Source organism: Nicotiana tabacum, chromosome 2 (assembly GCF_000715075.1).
Source record: "Nicotiana tabacum cultivar K326 chromosome 2, ASM71507v2, whole genome shotgun sequence".
In the NCBI taxonomy this organism is placed as follows: Eukaryota; Viridiplantae; Streptophyta; class Magnoliopsida; order Solanales; family Solanaceae; genus Nicotiana; species Nicotiana tabacum.
In genome coordinates, this window is record NC_134081.1 from 78,451,110 (window position 1) to 78,473,311 (window position 22,202).

The 22,202-nt window shown below is 39.6% G+C and overlaps 1 protein-coding gene and 1 pseudogene across 1 annotated transcript; both read left to right on the plus strand.

The window, feature by feature from the left end:
- Nucleotides 1–729: 729 nt before the first annotated feature.
- Nucleotides 730–3,497, plus strand: LOC107801324 (small ubiquitin-related modifier 1-like; annotated as a pseudogene).
- Nucleotides 3,498–18,436: 14,939 nt separating this feature from the next.
- On the plus strand, nt 18,437–21,945 carry LOC142166957 (uncharacterized). Its single transcript, XM_075226934.1, has 3 exons — nt 18,437–18,820; nt 21,410–21,415; nt 21,796–21,945. Exons 1-3 carry the CDS (start codon nt 18,437–18,439, stop codon nt 21,943–21,945), a joined length of 540 nt encoding a protein of 179 aa, XP_075083035.1.
- The last annotated feature ends 257 nt before the right edge of the window (nt 21,946–22,202 follow it).

Below are 22,202 nucleotides of genomic sequence, written 5' to 3' on the forward strand. Positions count from 1 at the left end.
CTATATAATAAAAAATTATGTACAAAGTATAGCTTTTGATCGTATTATGCATGACAAAAAAATTACATTCCATAACCAATGACATACACATGAATTTTCATAAGCAGTGTCTATATTTAAAGAAGTGAACAAATGAATAAATTATTGTAATGGCAAGCGGTGTCATTTTTAATATTCATACGCAATATTTTAATTTTATTTATTATTTTTACATACGGATCACGAAAATTTTTGACGAAGCGGTATCACGTGACACCGCTTCAAGCACCTACACCCCTTGTCCTTAACTTTTGTATATAAATTATAACTTTTAACCGGATTTGTATACTTTTTATAAAATATCTAGTTATTTATTGTTAATAGAAAACCAAGCTAAACCAACTAAATATTATGTTAATTTTGTAGCTATAGAAAAATTCCTTTTATAAAAGTTACGATTTAATTCGATATGTTCATCAAAGAATAAAGTACGGACGAGATTTGTTCGATACAAACATATTATGTAACTTAAATATTTCTGTAATCAAGTTATTAATGTTTTTCTCTTACTTTTTACGAGAAAAACAATTGTACACCCTCTTAAATATTAGTCCTTTGGTTTTCTTCATCCTTGCTGGGCATGTAACGACGTCGTATGGAACGGAACAATATCGTCCGCCAGATTAAAATTAGAAACGAATCTAGACCGTGTACTCATAAGGCCGCGACTCCTGAGGTATAAGAAGGTTTCACCAGCAAAAAAGAAATGGCAGGAATATTTGGAGTGGGCATTGGAGCAAAGTAAGAAGTGAGAAGAGAAGAAGAGAGAATGTCAGGATCAGGAGTCACTCAACAAGAAGAGGACAAGAAGCCAGCCGATCAGGCGGCTCATATCAACCTCAAAGTCAAGGGCCAGGTCTCTTCTTTTTCTCCCTTTTACGTATGCTTACTTTTTTTTTTCGTTTGGCTGCAATCAAGTGATCACTTCGGGTTTTTTCCAGTTTTCTGCAATTGGCTTTTGTTATTAAGGGTTTAAAATTTGTTTTGGGGTACACTAGGTTTTGCTTTTAGGGCTTTTCTCCTCTATTTCTTTCTTTTCTTTTTCGCTTGGCATGCCTTTATATTTTGTTGCATCTGTCTTTGATCGTTCTGGTTTCCCAAATGTTAGTAATGTCTTCTTTTTTAACTCTTATTTTGCAGCATAATGTTTCTGTTCTAGTTCCAGTTAAAGCATTCCATGTAATATGTTACTCTTCCTTAGGTATATGAGCTTTAGAGAAACTCTAAAACACTGCCTTTTTGCATCTGTGAGCTTTAGGATATTGTTATTATAGCTATTCTCTGGTTAAAGTATGTTTTGTACCCTAAAAGATTTGGGGTTTCTAATTTGTGGTTAGTTTCTAATTTTGGAGTCACTGAGAGTGGGGGTTAATCACTGCTATTATGTTTTCTGCGTCCTATTACTTTGTCAATTTAAGATTTATTGTATGAAATTTATATTGAAGATTTGAATTGATTGAATGTTTTACTTTTCCTTTTCTCATAGGCAGTACATTGGTGTTTCTATTTTGTTGCCACGAACCGTTCTGCACCGTTCTAGTTGGAGAAATTGGATTTTCTGTAGTTGTACTTTGCGATTATGGTCTTTGATTACTGTTGAAAATATGTATTTGATCCTGAAATCCACCTTAAAACCACGTTTACTCTGAATGTCTTGAATATTTTGAATTAATTTTTTCTTCTCAATTTACTCAGATGGGTAGAATTAAATAGTGTATTGCTCCATAACCAACTGGATCTTTATCCTGATACACTGTTAGGTTGTTACCCTTTGTACACCTCCAATGAAATTCAGATATTCAATTTATTTTACGGTACTCAGTAAATTTTTTTAATGGGTGGTAGTAGATAAAGGAGACTAGGAGAGTATGGACTTTAGCTTTCTTTTTCCTGCTGACAACTGATGGCAAGGGCCAATGCACAGTCACTTTAGCTGTGGCAGTTCTCGATCAGTTTAATATACTCATTTATTCGATATATCTGCTATAGTTAAAGAGTTCATCACTAAACTAAAAAGGCCTTGTGAAATGAAGATATCATGTAGATATATGGTTGCTCCATGTAGTGTGCTTGTGTTATGTTTTTTAGTTCTTGATTTGACTCAAATATTTTTACTGTGTTCACCCAAGTGTGTGGCCTAGTTGCCTAGTGGTCAATGAAGTGGGAGGAGAACCTTGAAATCTCATGTTCGAATTCCAGCATAGGCAAAAGACACTAGATGATTTCTTCCCTTTTGCCTAAACCTTGGTGGGCAAAGTCATCAGATACATGTGCTAGTGGGAGAGGCATTGGTGGAATAATTGATGTGCACACAAGCCGGTCCGGACACCATCATCATAAAAAAATAGTTATTAGTGTGTTGTGCATACATGGTAAATCTACGGTTTGTGAATAACAATACAAATCTATTCTGCTTCCATTACCTTAATATGTATTAAAAGGTATATTTGCTTGGGAACATCCATCCCCTTCTATCACACTATTGTTCATATTCTCATGCTTAATTCCATATTTTGTTCTCTTATGTGGCTTAACTGATAATCATTTGAAAACTTAAACTTCCTACAGGGGTTAGTTCGAAAAGAGGAGGCAAAACAACAAAAGCAAAAATTGAATAAATAAATGTTGTATGTTTTGATTTCAGAACATGCCTCATCTTTTTGGATGATACTGTAAAGAAAAGAAGCCTGATTATCTCGGACTAAAAACAGAATAACTATTGATGTCTGTAGTATTTAAGAACTCTCTGCTTTTTGTTCTTTCTTGTGTGATTTTATTTTTACTAGTTAGTTCATCTTCTTGCTTGTTTTGGCTAATTTTATATAGCCAAAGTTGGTCACGTATCCTCAAAGTTCTTGTGGAAAAATTTCTGAGTGACAATAATCCATATTCCAGTATATGGGGTCTCTGAAGTTGACCAATTTTTGTAGGACGGAAATGAGGTGTTTTTCAGGATCAAGAGAAGCACACAGCTGAACAAGCTCATGAATGCTTACTGTGATAGGCAGTCTGTGGATTTCAACTCTATTGCGTTCTTGTTTGATGGTTCGTCGCCTCAGGAGCGAGCAAACTCCCGATGAGGTCTCTGCCTCGCCCTTTTTCTTCACCAACCAATATTCCTCTTCCTGCCTCTCGTTTTGAAAATATCTTTCCTCATGTCCCTAAATGTCATAGAATCTGTAATGTGTTGTCTCACTACTTTTTCCATATTCTTTTTGACAGCTCGAGATGGAGGATGGGGATGAAATTGATGCTATGCTGCATCAGACTGGTGGATCCTTGGGTTAGTTTTATATCAGAGGGTTTTGGGGCAGCTTAAATTATCTTCAGTATATATTGGCCGAACTATTATGAGTGTAGTAGTGTAGTTTAGCTTGTACTCTGGCGGGCTAGTAATGAGCTGTTTATGGCGTAAAAATAGCACGGGCTAGCCAGTTTTCGGACTGGTCATTCAAAAATAGCCAGCGTTTGCAGAGTCATTGAAAAATAGCCACTATTTTGCTGCAACACGGAAAGTTCCAGCATAATATACTGGAGATCGGTGCATTTCTGTATGAACTTCCAGCATATTATGCTGGAACTCCACTACGCGGAAAGTTCCAGCATAATATACTGGAGATTGGAGCACATGTGTATGAACTTCCAACATATTATGCTGGACCAGTATATTATGCTGGAAGTCAGGCAAGAGGATGTTGTGTTTGGGAATAATCAGACAATGAAATTGGAACGACATAGAAAAGAGGACTGGAACGACACAGAGAAAAAGGATGTTGGATTTGTGTTCGTAATTGGAACGATATAGAAAAGAGGATCGTTGGATTTTGGAAGTCTTGTATGCAGTCTTGTATATAGAACAAATCCTAAAATATAAGTAGAGTAAAAATTACATCTTAAAAAATGAATTATGGGCTAAAATAGACTTGTAGAACCAAAGCAGTTCACAAAATTTCTCTCTTAAAATATCTGCAGTTATTAATCGGAATTAGGAACACAGGCACCTTTCGGATTAAGAACCAAAGTAAACATTCTAATGCTTTTCGACTTTATTAGCAGATTAGTAGCAAAAGCGAAAAAGACTGTCCAATTGAAAAATCTCACCTACTTCTAGCTATGAGTCGTGACTGGTGACTTAACAAGTGTAAATATTATACAAGGCTCTAATTTCTAACTTATTCTTTTAGATCGACATCAGTTCAGTAGTTAGAGCATCTGAATCTGAAATGACGGAAGTCAACCTCAATGTGTAATCAATATACATAAAGAAACAAACGTTTCGAAGTTTCGATTGCACAAGAAATTTTACACTTATTTTCAGTTAAATCCATTTTTCATTTCGGTTTAATCGCTCCCCTCGTATGTTTCATGGAATTGATTTCCACTCCTTCTCTTCCCTTTTTTTGTATTCCACTTCTTCCAATAGGAATAGTGGAATTGAGTGTGCCACTGTTCACTAACCTGGTTATCGGAATAAATGCGGACATTGTTACAATTATTTAAAATAAGTTCGTCTTTTTCCAACTCTTAGGGGTCGTCTGGTACGTGAGATAAGGTGGTATAGGAATTGGGATTAAATTTATTCAATGTTTGGTTGTAGGGATTAGCTAATTTCGGGATAAACTTATATCACAATTTTGGATTATTTAATACCACTCCATAGTTCCCAGGATAAGATTCAAAAATGACCATGTTATCCCCGTTAAGACCTTTCCCTTTTCACTGTTTTTGAACTGATGAAATGTGTTCGGATTTTCATTCTAGTAGTCCTATTAATTCGAATTGAACTCCATTAGCAATAACAGCACAACGAATGAACAGAGAATATGATATGGATTATAAAATTTATGTGGTCAATTTTGGAACCGGCCTAGAACATTTTCAAAAAGACAAGCATTAAACAATAATAAAGTAGTGATCCAATCTTTTGATTCTAGAATATTACAAGGCAAGGATTATAACATTACAGAACTTCTATTCTATAGAGTTATAGATCTCTTTTGGTTTAGGTGATATCTCCATCCTTATTTTAAAAAGAATTACATATATCTAAGTCTCTAAAATAACTAAGGTTAAAAATGGAAACAAATGATTTATTCAAGTTTATTTAGTTTCAAACCAAACACAAATTTATTCAAGTTTATTTAGTTTCAAACCAAACACAAGTTTGGGATTATACACGGTATATCCCATTTTCAATCCAACGAACCAAACAAAATATTGGTACTAAATAATCTAGGGATTATTAATCCCGGGATTACAATCCCAGGATTCGGGATAAATCTGGCCGCGAACCAAACGACTCCTTACTCTTTCATACATTGTAGGTGAGCAGCACATAGAGAAATGTTTTTCCCGCTCTCAATATCTACACAAATGCTTACAAAGCCTTGTCTTGCATATAATTTTCATCACTGAATCATAATTAAGTGATATATAATTTCACTTTATTTTGTAATTTTTATGATTAAATTTATTTGGTTTAGTTTAAATATCGAGAACAAGTAAATATTTCTACAGTACAGGAAGGACGTCAACTTTAGTCTCTTAGAGTGAGTTTGGTATGAAGAAAAATATTTTTCATAGATGGTAATGAAATGCTGTACTCAACTCAGCCCGGGTGCCTAACTCACGCTGCACAGCTCTCCAGAAACACGATGTGAACTGTGTGCCTCGATCAGAGATAATAGACACCGACACCGTGGAGACGAACAATCTCACGGATACAGATCTGAGCTAGCTGCTTTGAGAATAGGTGGTCACCACCGGAATGAAATGAGCCGATTTGGTCAACCTGTCCACAATCACCCATACCGTGTCAAATTCTTCAAAGTCCGTGGAAGCCCAACAACGATGTCCATGGTATCACGCTCCCATTTTCACTCAGGAATCTCAATGTCCCTGACGCAAACCACCCGGTATCTGATGCTCATACTTCACTTGCTGACAATTTAGGCACCGAGCCACATACTCCACTATATCTTTCTTCATCACCTCCACCAATAGTGCTGCCTCAAATCCTGATACATTTAAGCGGCACCCGGATGAATGAAGTACCGGGCCTCCTCAAGGATCAACTCATGTAATCCATCTATATTGGGGACATATAGCCAGCCCTGCATCTGCAACACACCGTCATCTCCGATAGAAACCTCTTTGTCATCGCCGTGTTGTACCGTGTCCTTAGGACAAGCAAATGGGGTCATCATACTAATGCTATCTGATGCGCTCATATAAATAAGACCTAAAAACCAGGCAAACAAGAATCCGACTGGGCTCCGAAACATCCAATCTAACAAACTGATTGGCCAAGGCACGGACATCTATGGCTAGTGGTCTCTTTGCTACCCGTAGATATGCCAAACTACACATACTCTCCGCCTTTTGACTCAAGGTATCAGCCACTACATTGGTCTTCCCGGGTTGATACATAATAATGATATCATAGTCTTTAAGCAACTCTAACCATCTCCGCTGCCTCAAATTAAGATCTTTCTAACTTGCAAGTGTGTCACGACCCCAATTTTCCACCTTAGGATGTCGTGATGGCACCTTGTCTTAACACATGTTGATTTAATATCATAATTGAACTATTTAATCATTTATCGTAAGCCATTAAATGACATACATAGCCGCAAGCGGCCAATAGTTATACATTTCTCAAAACTGATTGTACGGAGTCATAAGCACTACTAAAACACACTAGAATTTCTAAACACAATACTATTTTGAATTATAATTTAATAGTAGCATAATGAAGTAAGATGGTGACTCTGAGGCTTGCAAACGTCAAGCAGGTATACCTTGAAGTCTCACGCCGCGCAGACGCAACTCTCAACAATACAACTAGAATACCTGGATCTGCACAAAAAATCTGCAAAAGTATAGCATGAGTACACCATAACGGTACCTAATAAGTATCAAGCCTATCCTCGGTAGAGTAGTGACGAGGCCAGGTCAAGACACCTACTAGACATAAAAACCTATTCAAGATATACATAAGCTAACAATGGAAAGAACATCAATGTTAGACCAACAACAGGAATATTATTGATTTAAAACCAACAATGAAGTAACAGAAACATAAATGGTTGCAAGTAGTAAACGAGTAATAAAGAAATAACATAATCAGAATACCGACGAGATGTAAATAAATTCAAATAAGAAAAAAAAAATGGATGACAACTCAAATAATTAAATCGCTCCCAACGCATGGACTTACAACTAGTATTATCCCGAGGCACCACACCTCATAAACCACAAGTCTTGAACCACAATTTTCAAATCTTATACATATGGCACCTCGTGTCCACAATAACAATCACCTTCGTACGAAAAATCCCACATGCTACCATGTACTTTACAACCGTGATAAATATTAATTTAGATGAATGAAAGATATATTTAGACACCATAAAATAAAATAATAATCTTGAATAAGGTAAGATGTCAAATGAAATAATGAGTTTATTTTAGAAATCAAGTAAAGTAAAATAATATACAATTTATACGAAACAGAGTATAATATGGGTTTAGTTTAGAAATCAATAAGATTGAGTAAAAGTATCATTTTTAAACAAAGAAAAACATAAGTTAAATTAACGAATTAAATATAGAATTTGTTAAAGAAAAATATGACAACAATTTTAAGTAAGGTAAACATCCAATATGGTGATGAGTATAATTTGAGAACCCTATTATAGTAAAAGTGCGATAACTATTTAGAATAATAAGGCATCGAGTGAAATAACGAGTTCTATCTTAAGAGGTACATAGAATAAAGCATGTTAATAATTCTTTTATTTAAACCATTATGTTACCAACAACTCAACAGAATATGATATAGTGACTCCATGCAATTAAATTCACATTGACAATCAATTCATCAAGTTATAACGGAGGCACGGGTTGACATGTTAAAGCGACACAACAAATCACGTAGAATGCACGACTCACACAAGAAACCACAATCGTTCCAACACCAAGATAACAACGAATAACCAAACACAATCAAAATACGGATGAATGATTAAAGAAAAACAAATGACTGTTCAAATCAACAAGTTGTTCCAACATGGAATGTACAATGAAAATCACAACCGAGGTACCACCTCGTATTCATATTTCACAATTTCAATCACAATCTTTCCTTATATCACCGCGTAAGCCTTACATTTAGTTTTGAAAATTATTTTTTCCGAAAGAGCTACACGTGTTTTAGCCCATCTTATCTCACCGCGTGACTTCAAGTAGTTCCCCTGCTAGCAACACGTGTATAAAGCCCACCTTATCTCACCGTATGCGTATCAACCCCAAGCCTTATACCATCGCATGCGTATCAATATCATAACACAATCGCAACTCGCACCACAAGTGCCCATATGCCACAACTTGCCACAAAGTCAATAACACCAATATTTTTACAACAAATAGCCCATGGCTCAACTACAATATATACAAGAATTTTAACAATAACAAAATGAATGAGAATGCTTAACAAGGAAAGGTATCTCAACAATTAACAACTTCGCCTCAATGTGATAACGACTATTACAACTTCAACACCAATAATTCAACAAGATGATATTCCATGAAATAACAACTTCAATTAAAAGTGATTCAACATCTAAGAGGTAATAAGACAATAAGGAAGGTAATAACTTCAACTAAATCATATAGGAGCAAAATAACAAGTAAGAGGTAGAACAAGTGCTAACAACGTCAAATAGAGCATGTAAGAGTAGATTAACAATGAGAGATATAACATGTTATAATAATTCAATTAAAGGCATGGAAAGAGTCTAGATAATCTAAACCGGTCAAATACCACATATAGCCCGTGTACCCACTCGTCACCTTGCGTACACGGCTTTCACATAATACAATTACCACAATCAACCCAAATCCTAAGGGGTTGTTTCCCCCACACAAAGTTAGGCAAAATACTTACCTTAACTAGGCCAAGTCAACCCTCTGAAATAGCTTTTCCCCTAAAATTTGCCTCCACAAGGCTCAAATCTAACAAAAAATGACTTAATAACATCAAACAATGCAAGAGAAACCAATTACAATAAATAAAGCTACGATCTTTATATTTTCCCAAAAGTCAACAAAAGTTAACGCCTTGAATTCCGAATCCAAGCTTACCTGAGCGAAGCCGGAACCAGTACAAGCTCACACGAATGAAAACCAACTTAATCGGAGTCCGGTAGCTCAACCAATTTGCCAAAATATCGCTCTTGGGTGTTCATAACCCAAGAGCCCAACCCAGACTAGTTGGGTCTCATATCTCCCAAAATACTTCTCCAAAACTCGCTAAATTCGAGTATGTTGTTCTCCTAATATAGGAGAACAAAATCCCAAAAGGAATTGGGAAATAAACTCCTCTAACTCATTTTCAATTTTTAAAATTTAGGACATATCCCTAGGTCTTGATTTAAAGAATTAAATGAGTTTTCAATTAAAATTATGGATTAAAGCTTAAACTAAGGGAATGAATCAAAGGAAAATACTTAGGTTATGGTTTAGATCTTACCCCATGGAAGAAATTTGAAGAACATCCTTGAATAAAACTCCAACAACATCAATAGCCAAAAATGTCCAGTTGTTCTACCTCGTTTCTTGTGCCAAACGATCCCAAATTCACTTTTGATACCTCCAATGGATTCCTCATGAAATTCCAGTCAAGTTATGCTTTTGAATCACTCCATTTGACCGTATAATGAAGGAGATATGTTGGTTTCAATATTTGGAAATAATGCAGATTTTTATATACGAATTCAGTGACCCAATTCTTGATGATTTCAGTTGCTATGGTTCCAAAATTACGATACAGATATAATGGTTTAGTAGAAACGTAAATCAACGGCCATTTGTCAATATGGTAACCTTTATGCTAAAATCAATGTCGAAACCGAAAATAATCACCATACAACCCAAACTTATCCAAAACTCATCAGAATTTAATCAAACTTTGTGGACATATCCAAAATCATCATACGAACTCATTGGAATAACTAAAACCCATTTCCGAGTCTGTTTATCCAAAAGTCAAACCTTGGTCAACTCTTCCAACTTAAAGCTTCTAAAACGAGAATCATTCTTCCAAATTAATCCCGAACTGCTCGAAAATCGAAACCAACCATACACGCAAGTCATAATACATAATATGAAGCTACTCAAGGTCTCAAACCACCGAATGGAACGCTAAAGCTCAAAATGACCTGTCGGGTTGGTACATTCTCCCCCATTTAAACATACGTTCGTACTCGAACGTGCCAAGAGTCGTTCCAAGCCATCAAATCGCCATATAACCTCACCATACACATAACCGTGGGTGATACCGCGTCTCCCCCAATCTATATAAGCCCGACAACACCACCTAATAGAGGATCGTTACTTCAACCTTAATCCATAAACCTTAAAACCCAAATCTCCAACATCCAGAACTCATTATATCACCCGATTCTTGCACCTATGCATCGTATAACTCTGAACAAGCTCTATCAATCCATAATCATATCTCAAGGCATAATCACATGATATATCACTCATAACAATAACTTTCGACCGCAATAGTTGCTCGATAACCAAACCGACACCAGTAGCAAACCTCATATCAACTAAAGCCTCTTTTTGAACGTTCGTACACTGCCAATAATGAATGAAACATATATAAACTCATAAATACCCATCAGATTAACAAGTCGTGCAACTCTCTTTCCAGATAAGAACCATAGCCAAAATCTAAGCCGACTAGTGACACAATTCTTGCAAACATTCCTTAATCAAATCCGGTGGCACTCATTCAGGCCCAATAACATCACCTCATCCAGTACAAGCTACTCGACTGACCTGTCACACAAATCCTACTTAGAGCCACATACCATACAATCCATGCACCAGCGAACAATAACTCAAATACCCAATGGTGAAAAAAGAATGGAAATGAAGACACCATCCCACCAGTTCAACAGATACCAAGCGCAATGTTATCAATCCACCACACAAGGGGAAACATAACACACGAAATAATCATAAAGGATCATATCCTAGCATAACGCCGCTGTGATGCATGACCCAATCCGACACCGGTCCACATGAATACGTCGAGCCATGATACTCATAATAAACTACCATAAGCATATCAACATCAAACACACGAAGTGCGTGACCATAACTATGGAGATATGGATATCACTATATACCAGAATTAGGAAGACCGTAACTAAGTCACAATCAACCATTCAACACTCCAAGAGCAATCTCGCTACAAAGCCCAAACATAATTGCATCGGTGTGCAGATAACCAACATATCACAACCCATCGTAGCATAGGAAAGTAACACATGAGACATATCAGAACACGAATGTGATCCACCCTAATCGATAACATACCACTCCTCAATAACTGTGCTGAGTAGATAAATCTTACCTGATTTAGAACACACATCCTTATTAGACCTACTACTAGCCTTCAAATCAATTTTGATCCTTCCGAAGTAGGTAGATAGGCTCCGAAAATCCCACAATAACATATCTATAGTACATACCATCAGTTGCCAACCTCTTAACATACCTTCACCATTCACAACCGTGGAACAATCTGCCTTAAGAACTCCCTTAGTCTTCAAATTCCTAGAATACTAGAATCCCCATATCCAATCACAACTACACTACTTAAATAACTGACACATTCCTTACATACAGTCAGCTCACGAGAAGTACTTCTATAATTCTTTCGTGCCACAAAGAAAAATTGGACATCAACAGTTGATTACCGTGATACCACTCAGGCATCCGCAAGTCGAAACACAATGCGCCTTCTGGAGTGCGCACCCTTCTTAGGTGGTATCAAATAATGCTAGCATTCTTCTAAACATCTTAAATCGTCCATGTTGTCTAGAACTCGTGACCCTATCCAGGCGAAAATCATAACAAGCAACACGTTCCTTATGCCTGTAGCAGACATCTAGCTTAAGATGTGGTCAACACTATCAAGAACTCTTTGAGGCTAGTCTGCACATCACCAAGCCATCCGAACTGAACTTCCCCAACTCAACCAAGTCACTCAAGCCATCAAACCCAAGAGTATTTCCATAGAATGCTGGTGAAGCATTACCACACCAAAAGACTAGTTATCTTTGTTGCTATGCTGACCCAACACCACAGCTGGCCCATTTCTTCTAATCCCCCTCGACTTGTCTTCAGGTCAACACTTTCCCTTATCGATACACAATTATCCTAAGTCAAAGCTCGCTGTGGAAGACTCTATCACAAACCACGTCGTCCGAAAACCCATAAACCACTGTATTTCCTCTGGAGTACTCAACAATGCTGCAATCGAGATACCCACTCTGAAGAGACCTTCTGTGAATCTAAAGATGTTTTTCTAATCTCTCTGATACTGGAATGTAGATTTAGCAATAATACAGATATACCGCAAGTTCCAGCACCATCCCATAAAAATATCATATCTTAGTCATGTACAATTCTGGGGACCCCTCAACACTACATATATACCTCAGACCCAAGATCGATATGACACTTGCCCCATGCAATCTGATCGTCGATAGTTGACTCCCCCACTTGGCGTGGAGTAATAGGGCACAACATCCAATGATCCACATTACCAACCTCCATAAGCTCGTACAACACCAATCAAATACACGAACTAGTTGCATCCCACACTTGAACAACTGAAGATCTACAACCACGTCTACGTCCTTAGTCTGGACAATACCTCAAGATAATGATAAAGAATCTATGGCCCCTCGTAGCCTATCCGCATCATTACAAAGTGTCGGAGCATAGCTGATACCGAGCGCGTAACATCATATACGAGTGGATGTAAATGGATATAAGATATATGCTTCAAGCTGAATCAATGCCGCACAATAAGAAATGAAAAGCGTGGTTCCTAATAGTTCCGTAGCCTCTCAAAGATAAGTACAAACATCTCTGTACCGATCCACAAGACTATACTAAACTTGCTTATGAGTCATAGCACCTATGAACCTTGAGCTCTGATACCAACTTGTCACGAGCCCAATTTCCACCTTAGGATGTCGTGATGACACCTAGTCTCTAAGACTAGGTAAGCCTAACACATGCTGATTTAATAGCAGAATTAAACTATTTAATAATTTATCATAAACCATTAAAGGACATACATAGCCGCAAGCGGCAAATAGTTGTACATTTCCTAACCGGTCTATCATAGAGATGCATCAGTATTATTTGATCCAGACTCCACTTATTCTTTTGTGTCATCTTATTTTGCCTCGTATTTGGGCATACCCCCTGATTCTTTGAATTCTTCTGTTTATGTATCTACACCCGTGGGTGAATCTATTATTGTTGACCGCGTGTATCGGTCATGTTTGATTGTTTTAGTGGTTTTAAGACCAGCGTTGGTTTATTATTGCTCAGTATGGTGGATTTATATTATTTTGGACATGGACTGGTTGTCGCCCTATCACGCTATCCTTGATTGTTACGCCAAGATGGTGATGTTGGCTTTGCCAGGTCTACCACGACTAGATTGGAGAGGTACCTTGGATTATGTTCCTAGCATGGTTGTTTCATTTCTTAAGGCTCAATGAATGGTTGAGAAAGGATGTGATACGTATCTGGCCTATGTGAGAGATGTTAGTGTTGATACTCCTATTGTGGAGTCGGTTCCTGTAGTAAGGGATTTTCCTGATGTATTTCAAGCGGATCTTCCGGGTATGCCACCCGACAGGGATATTGACTTTGGCATTGATTTGTTACCGGGCACTTAGCCCATTTCTATTCCACCATATCGTATGGCCCTAGCAGAATTGAAATAATTAAAAGAGCAGTTACAGGAGCTGCTTGATAAGGGTTTCATTCGGGCCAGTTTATCGCCTTGGGGCACTCCTATCTTATTTGTGAAAAAGAAATATGGTTCTATGCGGATGTGTATTGATTACTGCCAGTTGAACAAGGTTACAGTGAAGAACAAGTATCTATTGCCTCGTATTGATGACCTATTTGATCAGCTTCAGGGTGACAAAGTGTTCTCTAAGATCGACTTGCGTTCAAGCTATCATCAGTTGAAAATTCGGGAGCCAGATATCCTGAAGACTGCCTTCAGGACTCGGTATGGTCATTATGAATTCCTTGTAATGTCATTTGGGCTGACCAACGCCCCAGCAGTATTTTTGCATTTGATGAACAGTGTATTTCAGCCCTATCTTGACTCCTTCATCATTGACGATATTCTGGTGTATTCCCGGAGTCGGGAGTATCATGAACATCACCTGAGGACTATGCTTCAGACTTTGAGAGAAAAGAAGTTATATGCAAAAGTTTCAAAGTGTGAATTCTGGCTAGATTCAGTGGCATTCTTGGGTCATATAGTTTCGTGCGAGGGGATCAAGGTGGATCCGAAGAAGATTGAAACAGTGGAGAGTTGGCCCAGTCCGTCATCAGCTACTGAGATCTGGAGTTTTCTTGGTTTGGCAGGGTATTATCGCCGATTTGTAGAAGGTTTCTCTTATATTGCTGCACCTATGACCAGATTGACCCAGAAAGGTGCTCCGTTCACGTGGACCGAGGAATGTGAGGAGAGATTTCAAAAGCTCAAGACGACTTTGACTACAACCCCAGTATTGGTGTTGCCTACAGGTTCAGGATCTTATACTGTATATTGTGATACGTCACGTATTGGTCTCGGCACAGTGTTGATGCAAGACGGTAGGGTGATTGCCTATGCTTCAAAATAGTTAAAGGTACATGAGAAGAATTATCCTGTCCACGACCTTGAGTTAGCAGCTATTTTTCATTCCTTGAAGATTTGGCGGCATTATTTGTACGGTGTCCATTGTGAGGTTTATACCGATCACCGGAGTCTACAGTATCTGTTTAAACAAAAGGATCTTAATTTACGGTAGCGTAGATGGTTGGAGTTGCTTAAGGATTATGATATCACCATTCTCTATCATCCCGGAAAGGCCAATGTGGTGGCCGATGCCTTGAGTCGTAAGGCGGAGAGTTTGGGTAGCTTAGCATACTTACCGGTAGCAGAAAGGCCTTTAGCCTTGGATGTTCAGGCCTTGGCCAACCAGTTTGTTAGATTGGATGTTTCCGAGCCTAGGCGAGTTTTGGCTTGTGTGTTTTCTCAATCTTCTCTTTATGATCGTATCAGAGAGCGTCAGTATGATGACCCTCATCTGCTTATCTTTAAGGACACGGTTCAGCACGGTGATGCTAAGGAAGTCACTATTGAAAATGACGGTGTATTACAGATGCAGGGCATGCTATGTGTGCCCAATGTAGATGATTTGTGTGAGTTGATTCTCCAGGAGGCTCATAGTTCGCGGTACTCCATTCATCCGGGGTGCTACAAAGATGTATCAGGACTTGAGATAACACTATTGGTGGAGGCGGATGAAGAAAGACATAGTGGAATATGTAGCTCGGTGACTAAATTGCCAGCAGGTGAAGTATGAGCATCAATGACCGGGTGGATTGCTTCAGAAGTTAGAGATTCCATAATGGAAATAGGAGCGGATCACTATGGATTTCGTTGTTAGGCTCCCACGGACTCAGAGGAAGTTCGATGCAGTTTCGGTAATTGTGGATATATTGACCAAGTCATCTCATTTCATTCCCGTAGTTACTACTTACTCTTCGGAGCAGTTGGCTCGGATTTATATTCGCGAGATTGTCAGGCTTCATGGCGTACCAGTATATATCATCTCTGACTGGGTACGCAGTTTACATCACGGTTCTGGAGGGCAGTACCACATGAGTTGGGTACTCGGGTAGAGTTGAGTACAACTTTTCACCCTTAGACGGACGGGCAATCTGAGCGCACTATACAGATACTGGAGGATATGCTCCGTGCGTGTGTGATAGATTTTAGGAGTGCTTGGGATCAGTTCTTGCCACTTGCGGAGTTTGCTTACAACAACAGCTATTAGTCGAGCATTCAGATGGCACCGTATGAGGCCTTATATGGTAGGCGGTGCCGGTCTCCAGTGGGTTGGTTCGAGCCGAGTGAAGCTAGACTATTGGGTACGGACTTGGTTCAAGATGCTTTGGAAAAGGTTAAATTGATTCAGGATCGGCTTCGTACAGCCCAATCTAGACAAAAGAGTTATGCGGATCGAAAGGTTCATGATGTTGCATTCATTGTTGGTGAGTGGGTCTTGCTCCGGGTTTCGCCCATGAGGATGTTATGAGATTTAGGAAGAAGGGAAAGTTGAGCCCTAGGTATATCAGGCCTTTTGAGATCCTTGAGAAAGTTGGGGATGTGGCTTATAGACTTGTATTACCACCTAATATCACTGCAGTTCATCCAATGTTCCATGTTTCCATGCTCCAAAAGTATCACGAAGATCTATCTCATGTGTTAGACTTCAACTCAGTCCAGTTGGACAAGGATCTATCTTATGTTGAGGAACCAATGGTTATTTTGGACAGACAAGTTAGAAAGTTGAGATCAAAGAGCATTACTTCAGTAAAAGTACAGTGGAGGGGTCATTTGGTCGAGGAGGAGACTTGGGAGACTGAGCATGATATGCGCAGCCGTTATCCTCATCTTTTCACCACTCTAGGTATAATTCTAAACCCGTTCGAGGACGGACGTTTGTTTAAGATGGGGAGAATGTAACGACCCGGCCGGTCGTTTCGAGTATTACAGTCCTGTTTCCCCAATTACTGCTAAATTTGTTCTTTATAGTTGTTATATGACTTGTCGGGGTAATTGTTTCGGGTTCCGGTGAGGTCTTGGAATGAATTGGAATACTTAGTTCCAAAGTTTAAAACTTAAGTTAAAACAGTTGGCTAGATGTCGACCTATGTGTAAACGACCCCAAAATAGAATTTTGATGATTCCAATAGCCCTGTATGGTGATTTTGGACTTAGGAGTGTGTCTAAAAAATTATTTGGAGGTCCGTAGTTAAATTAAGCTTGAAGTGGCAAAAATAGAAAATTTGAGTTTGGAAGTTTGACCGGGGAGTTGACTTTTTGATTTTGAGGGCAGAATCCGATTCTGGAAATTTGAATAGGTCCATTATGTCATTTATGACTTGTGTGGAAAATTTGAGGTCAATCAGACTTGATTTGATAGGTTTCGGCATCGAATGTAGAAGTTGAAAATTCTTAAGTTCATTAAGCTTGAAATGGGGTATGAGTCGTGTTTTTAGTGTTGTTTGATGTGATTTGAGGCTTCGACTAAGTTTGTATGATGTTTTAGGACTTTTTTGTATATTTGGTTGAGGTCCTGGGGACCTCGGGTGAGTTTTGGATACTTAACGGATCGAAATTGGACTTGTGTAATCTACTGAAGTTTTTCAACTTCTGGTGTCATCGCACCTGCGATGGGGTTGGCCGCAGGTGCGGACACACATGTGCGAGTGGAAGATCGCAGAAGTGGATTTGGGCAGCCCAGGCAGGATTCGCAGGTGCGGAAGGATTTACGCAAAAGCGGCCTCGCTTCTATGGTGGGAAGATGCGCAAGAGCGATGTGGTCGCAGGTGCGACGCGTTGGTCACAGGTGCGACGCGTTGGTCGCAGGAGCGTATACGTAGGTGCAGTCCTCCTCTCGCAGAAGTGGACCCAGGGGATCTAAGTCAAGTCAGCACCTGCGATAGAAATTCCACAGGTGCGGCGTCGCAGGTGCGACTAAGAGCCCGTAGGTGCGAAATCGCTGAGCAGAAAAGGCTAAGTTCGAGGGTTTTATTATATTTTCAATTTTGGGACTTTGAGAGCTCGGACTAAGGCGATAATTCAAGGGTTTTTGAGAGAAAGCTATTGGTTAACGATACTTAATTCATTTATGCTTATACTCCATTAATCTATAGTTGATTTCATCACTTAATTAAGGAATTTGGTTGAGAAATTTGAGGAAGAAGTTGGAAAGTTCTTCAACTAAGTTTTGTATTTTGATCCGGATTTTGATATCGGATTTGGATAATTTTGGTATGGTTGGACTCGTAGTTATATGGGCGTTCATATTTTGTAACTTTTGTCGAGTTCCAAGACGTTTTTTGAGTTAAATTTTGGATTTTTGTTGGAAAAATTATATTTTTATATGGAATTTATTCCTATAATTTGTATTGACTGAATCAAATTAATAATGACTAGATTCAAGCCGATCGGAGTCGGAAAATTGAGAGAAAAGCATTCTAATTGAATAATTGAGCATGATTCGAGGTAAGTGGCTTATCTAACGCTGTGTGAGAGAAAATCCCCTTAGGATTTGATACTGTTGTAACATTTTGTGATATGTGAGCGCCATGTACGTGAGGTGACGAGTGCGTACACGGGCTAAATTTGGAAATATCGGTTATTGCTGAGTAGTCTTCTTTTAAATTCTTTAACTGAGTTGCTTTAGTGCAGGAGTTGGGGGTCAAGCTGGTGACTATGATGGCTTGGAGGAGTAGTGGGGATGCAAGCGCTATGTGGACCATGACTACACAGTGCATCAGGGAAGCCACGAGAGAGGTATTAGGGGTCTCAAAGGGTTACTCTAGTAGTCACAAGGGAGACTTGATGTGGAATGGAGAGGTGCAAGGAAAAGTGGAAACCAAGAAAGCGGCATATCTGAAGCTAGTGGAAAATGTAGAGGAGGAGGAGAGGGCGAATAGGGAGCATTATAAGTTGGCTAAGAAAGAGGCAAAGCTAGCAGTTACGGCGGCCAAGACTACAGCCTTTAGTCATTTGTATGAGGAACTCGAGGTCCGAGGTGGGGATAAGAGGTTGTTTAGGTTAGCCAAGGCGCGAGAAAGGAAGGCGCATGACTTGGACCAAGTGAAGTGCATCAAGGACGAAGAAGGTAGAGTTTTGTTGGATGAGAGGCTTATTCGTCGGAGATGGCAGACCTACTTCCATAGTCTCTTGAAAGAGGAGAGGGACAAGATCATTGTACTGGGTAATTTGGGACACTCCGGGAGTCGCTGTGACTTTGGGTATTGTAGGCGGATTAGAGTTGATGAAGTCGAGGGGGCTAAGCGTAAGATGAGCAGAGGCAAAGCGACCGGGCCGGATGAAATTCCAGTGGAGTTTTGGAGGAGTGCGAGCAATGCAGGCTTGGAGTGGCTCACTAAATTATTTAATGTCATTTTAGAACGAAGAAGATGCCTGAAGAGTGGAGGTGGAGCACGATGGTTCCTGTATACAAGAACAAGGGTGATATCCAAAATTGTAATAACTATCGGGGTATCAAGCTGCTTAGCCATACTATGAAAGTTTGGGAGATAGTGGTAGAGCTACGGGCGAGAATGAGTGTGTCTATTTCCGAGAACCGATTTGGGTTTATGCCGGGGCATTCGACTACAAAAGCCATCCACCTTGTTAGGAGATTGATGGAGCAGTATAGGGAGAGAAAGAAGGATTTGCATATAGTGTTCATCGATTTAGAAAAGGCATATGATAAAGTTCCAAGGGAGGTTTTGTGGCAATGTTTGGAGGCTAGAGGTGTACCTGTTGCCTACGTTAGGTTGATTAAGGACATGTATGATGGAGTAAAGACCCGAGTGAGGATGGTGGGTGGGGACTCAGACCATTTTCCGGTTATGATAGGGTTGCATCAGGGGTCGGCACTCAGCCCTTTTTTATTTATTCTGGTGATGTACGTGCTAACGTGCCATATCCAAGCGGAGGTGCTGTGGTGCATGCTATTTGTAGATGATATTGTATTGATCGACGAGACACGAGATGGTGTGAACATGCAGTTAGAGGTATGGAGGCAGATCCTGCAATCTAAAGGTTTCAAGTTGAGTAGGACTAAGACAGAATACTTGGAGTGTAAGTTCAGTGGCGAGACTCAAGGAGGGGAAGGGGAGGTGAGGTTGGACTCGCAGGTCATCCTTAGGAGAGAGAGTTTTAAGTACCTTGGGTCTATTATTTAGGGGGATGGGGAGATTGGTGAAGATTTCATACATCGTATTGGGGAGGGATGGATGAAATGGAGACTCGCTTCAGGTGTTTTGTGTGACAAGAAGGTGCCACCGAAACTTAAGGGTAAGTTCTACAGAGTGGTGATCAGACCAACGATGTTGTATGGGGTTGAGAGTTGTCCAGTCAAGATCGCTCATGTCCAGAAGATGAAAGTAGCAGAGATGAGGATGTTGAGATGGATGTGCGGGCACACCAGGATATACAGGATTAGAAATGAGGTTAGTCGCGACAAAGTGGGTGTGGCCCCTATTGAGGACAAGATGCGGGAAGCGCGACTTAAGTGGTTTGGTCATGTAAGGAGGAGGAGCACAGACACCCCGGTGAGGAGGTGTGACAGGTTTACATTGGAGGGACAACGAAGAGGTAGAGGTAGGCCTAAGAAGAGGTGAGGAGAGGTGATTAGGCAAGACATGGCGCAACTTCAGCTGACCGAGGACATGACCCTTGATAGGAAGGTATGGAGGTCGAGGATTAGGGTAGTAGAGTAGGTAGTCTAGAGTGTTCTTAATAGTAGTATTATCGCACATTCTCGCTTTCTATTGGTAGTAGATTTGTATGACTAACCGTTGTTTTCTTTCATTGTTGATCACCTTACTGGCTTGTTGTTTTTATTCTGCTTTTATATGGCTTTTTGGTACTGTCCCTTCTTGTCTATATTTTCATTAATGTGGTGCTTATGCTTTCCTGAGCCGAGGGTCTATTGGAAACAGCCTCTCTATCCTCACAAGGTAGGGGTAAGGTCTGCGTACACACTACCCTCCCCAGACCCCACGGTGTGGGATAATACTGGGTATGCTTGTTGTTATTGTTGTTGTAACTGAGTTGCTTTAGTATATGTAGTGATCATGTTTAGCCTAGTATCACATGTCTACGTGACTTAACTCTTACTTGCAATATGTGCAACATGCTTAGCTGAATACCTGCTTCTTTGATTTGATTTAAATCTTTAACTATAAGATTCTTGCTGAAAATTTGTTGTTCCTCCGTCTACCTGCTGCATATTTATTTTGGGACTATGAGGCAGTTCCTCGGGAGATCCCCATGTACTGCATATTTACTTTGGGACTACGAGGTTGTTCCTCGGGAGATCCCCATATACTGTATATTTACTTTGGGACTACGAGGCGGTATCTCGGGAGATCCCCTTGCATATTTACTTTTGGGACTACGAGACGGTATCTCGGGAGATCCCCTGTTGCGCATTTACTTTTGGGACTATGAGACGGTATCTCGGGAGCGCCCCTGTTGTTTACCTCTTTTTGCTGTGTTGTTCTCTCTTCAGTCATTTTATTATACTATTATATCCTCTGTCATATGTTTTTATTATTTCCAGTAGGGCGTGACCTGAGCTCGTCACTACTGTATCGAGGTAAGGCTTGGCACTTACAGGGTACTGCTATGGTATACTCATGCTACTCTTCTGCATATCTTTTTTTGCAGATCCAGGTACTGCTTACCGGCCCGGATATCAGTGAGCTACCTGTGTGCGGAGACTTCAAGGTACATCTGCCAGCGTCCGCAAACCTCGGAGTCCCCCTCTATCCATATCATGTTGTTTCCTTATTTTTTGTAGACTCTGATGTATAGAGATATTTAATATTCCTCTTAGAAGCTTGTGACTTGTTTCTACCGGGTTTTGGGAGATTATAGTTCTTTGACTTGCAGTTTTCATTTATTACAACTATTGAGGTTTGAGTTTCAGACTCTTATTATGTTATTCTGTAATTTATTAGGCTTACCTAGTCTTAGAGACTAGATGCCATCACGACATCCTACGGAGGGTGAATTGGGGTCGTGACAAATGAGCTCTTGGCTTTATGAATCAGCAAAGGAAGCAATATCAGCCTCAACAGCCCAATCAACCTGGTCTAGAGGATCTAATGAAGACTTTCATTATCAAGACAAATGAGAGGTTGGACGCCCATGGAGCAGCTATCAAAGAACTGGGCATTGGTTTTCGAAACTTGGAGAGATAAGTGGGACATATTGCCATAATATTATTTGAGAGGGCTCCAGAAACTCTCCGCACTGATATAGAAAAGAATCCCAAAGAAACAGTGAATATTGTAACTCTGAGAAGTGGGCAAGTGTTGAAAGATCCCACCCCGATCCAAAAATATGTGATACTTGAAAAAGAAAGTGGGGAGCAACTGAAGAGTGATGTTGAGAAGAAGAAGAACAAAGGCCCGATGAAAGTGGAGAAGAAGAAGGAAGAAAAATCAAGAAGAGAGGA

Bases quoted from the DNA above. Each gene is read 5' to 3' on its own strand.
- LOC142166957 (XM_075226934.1), top strand. From the start codon at position 18,437: ATGGCTTGGAGGAGTAGTGGGGATGCAAGCGCTATGTGGACCATGACT.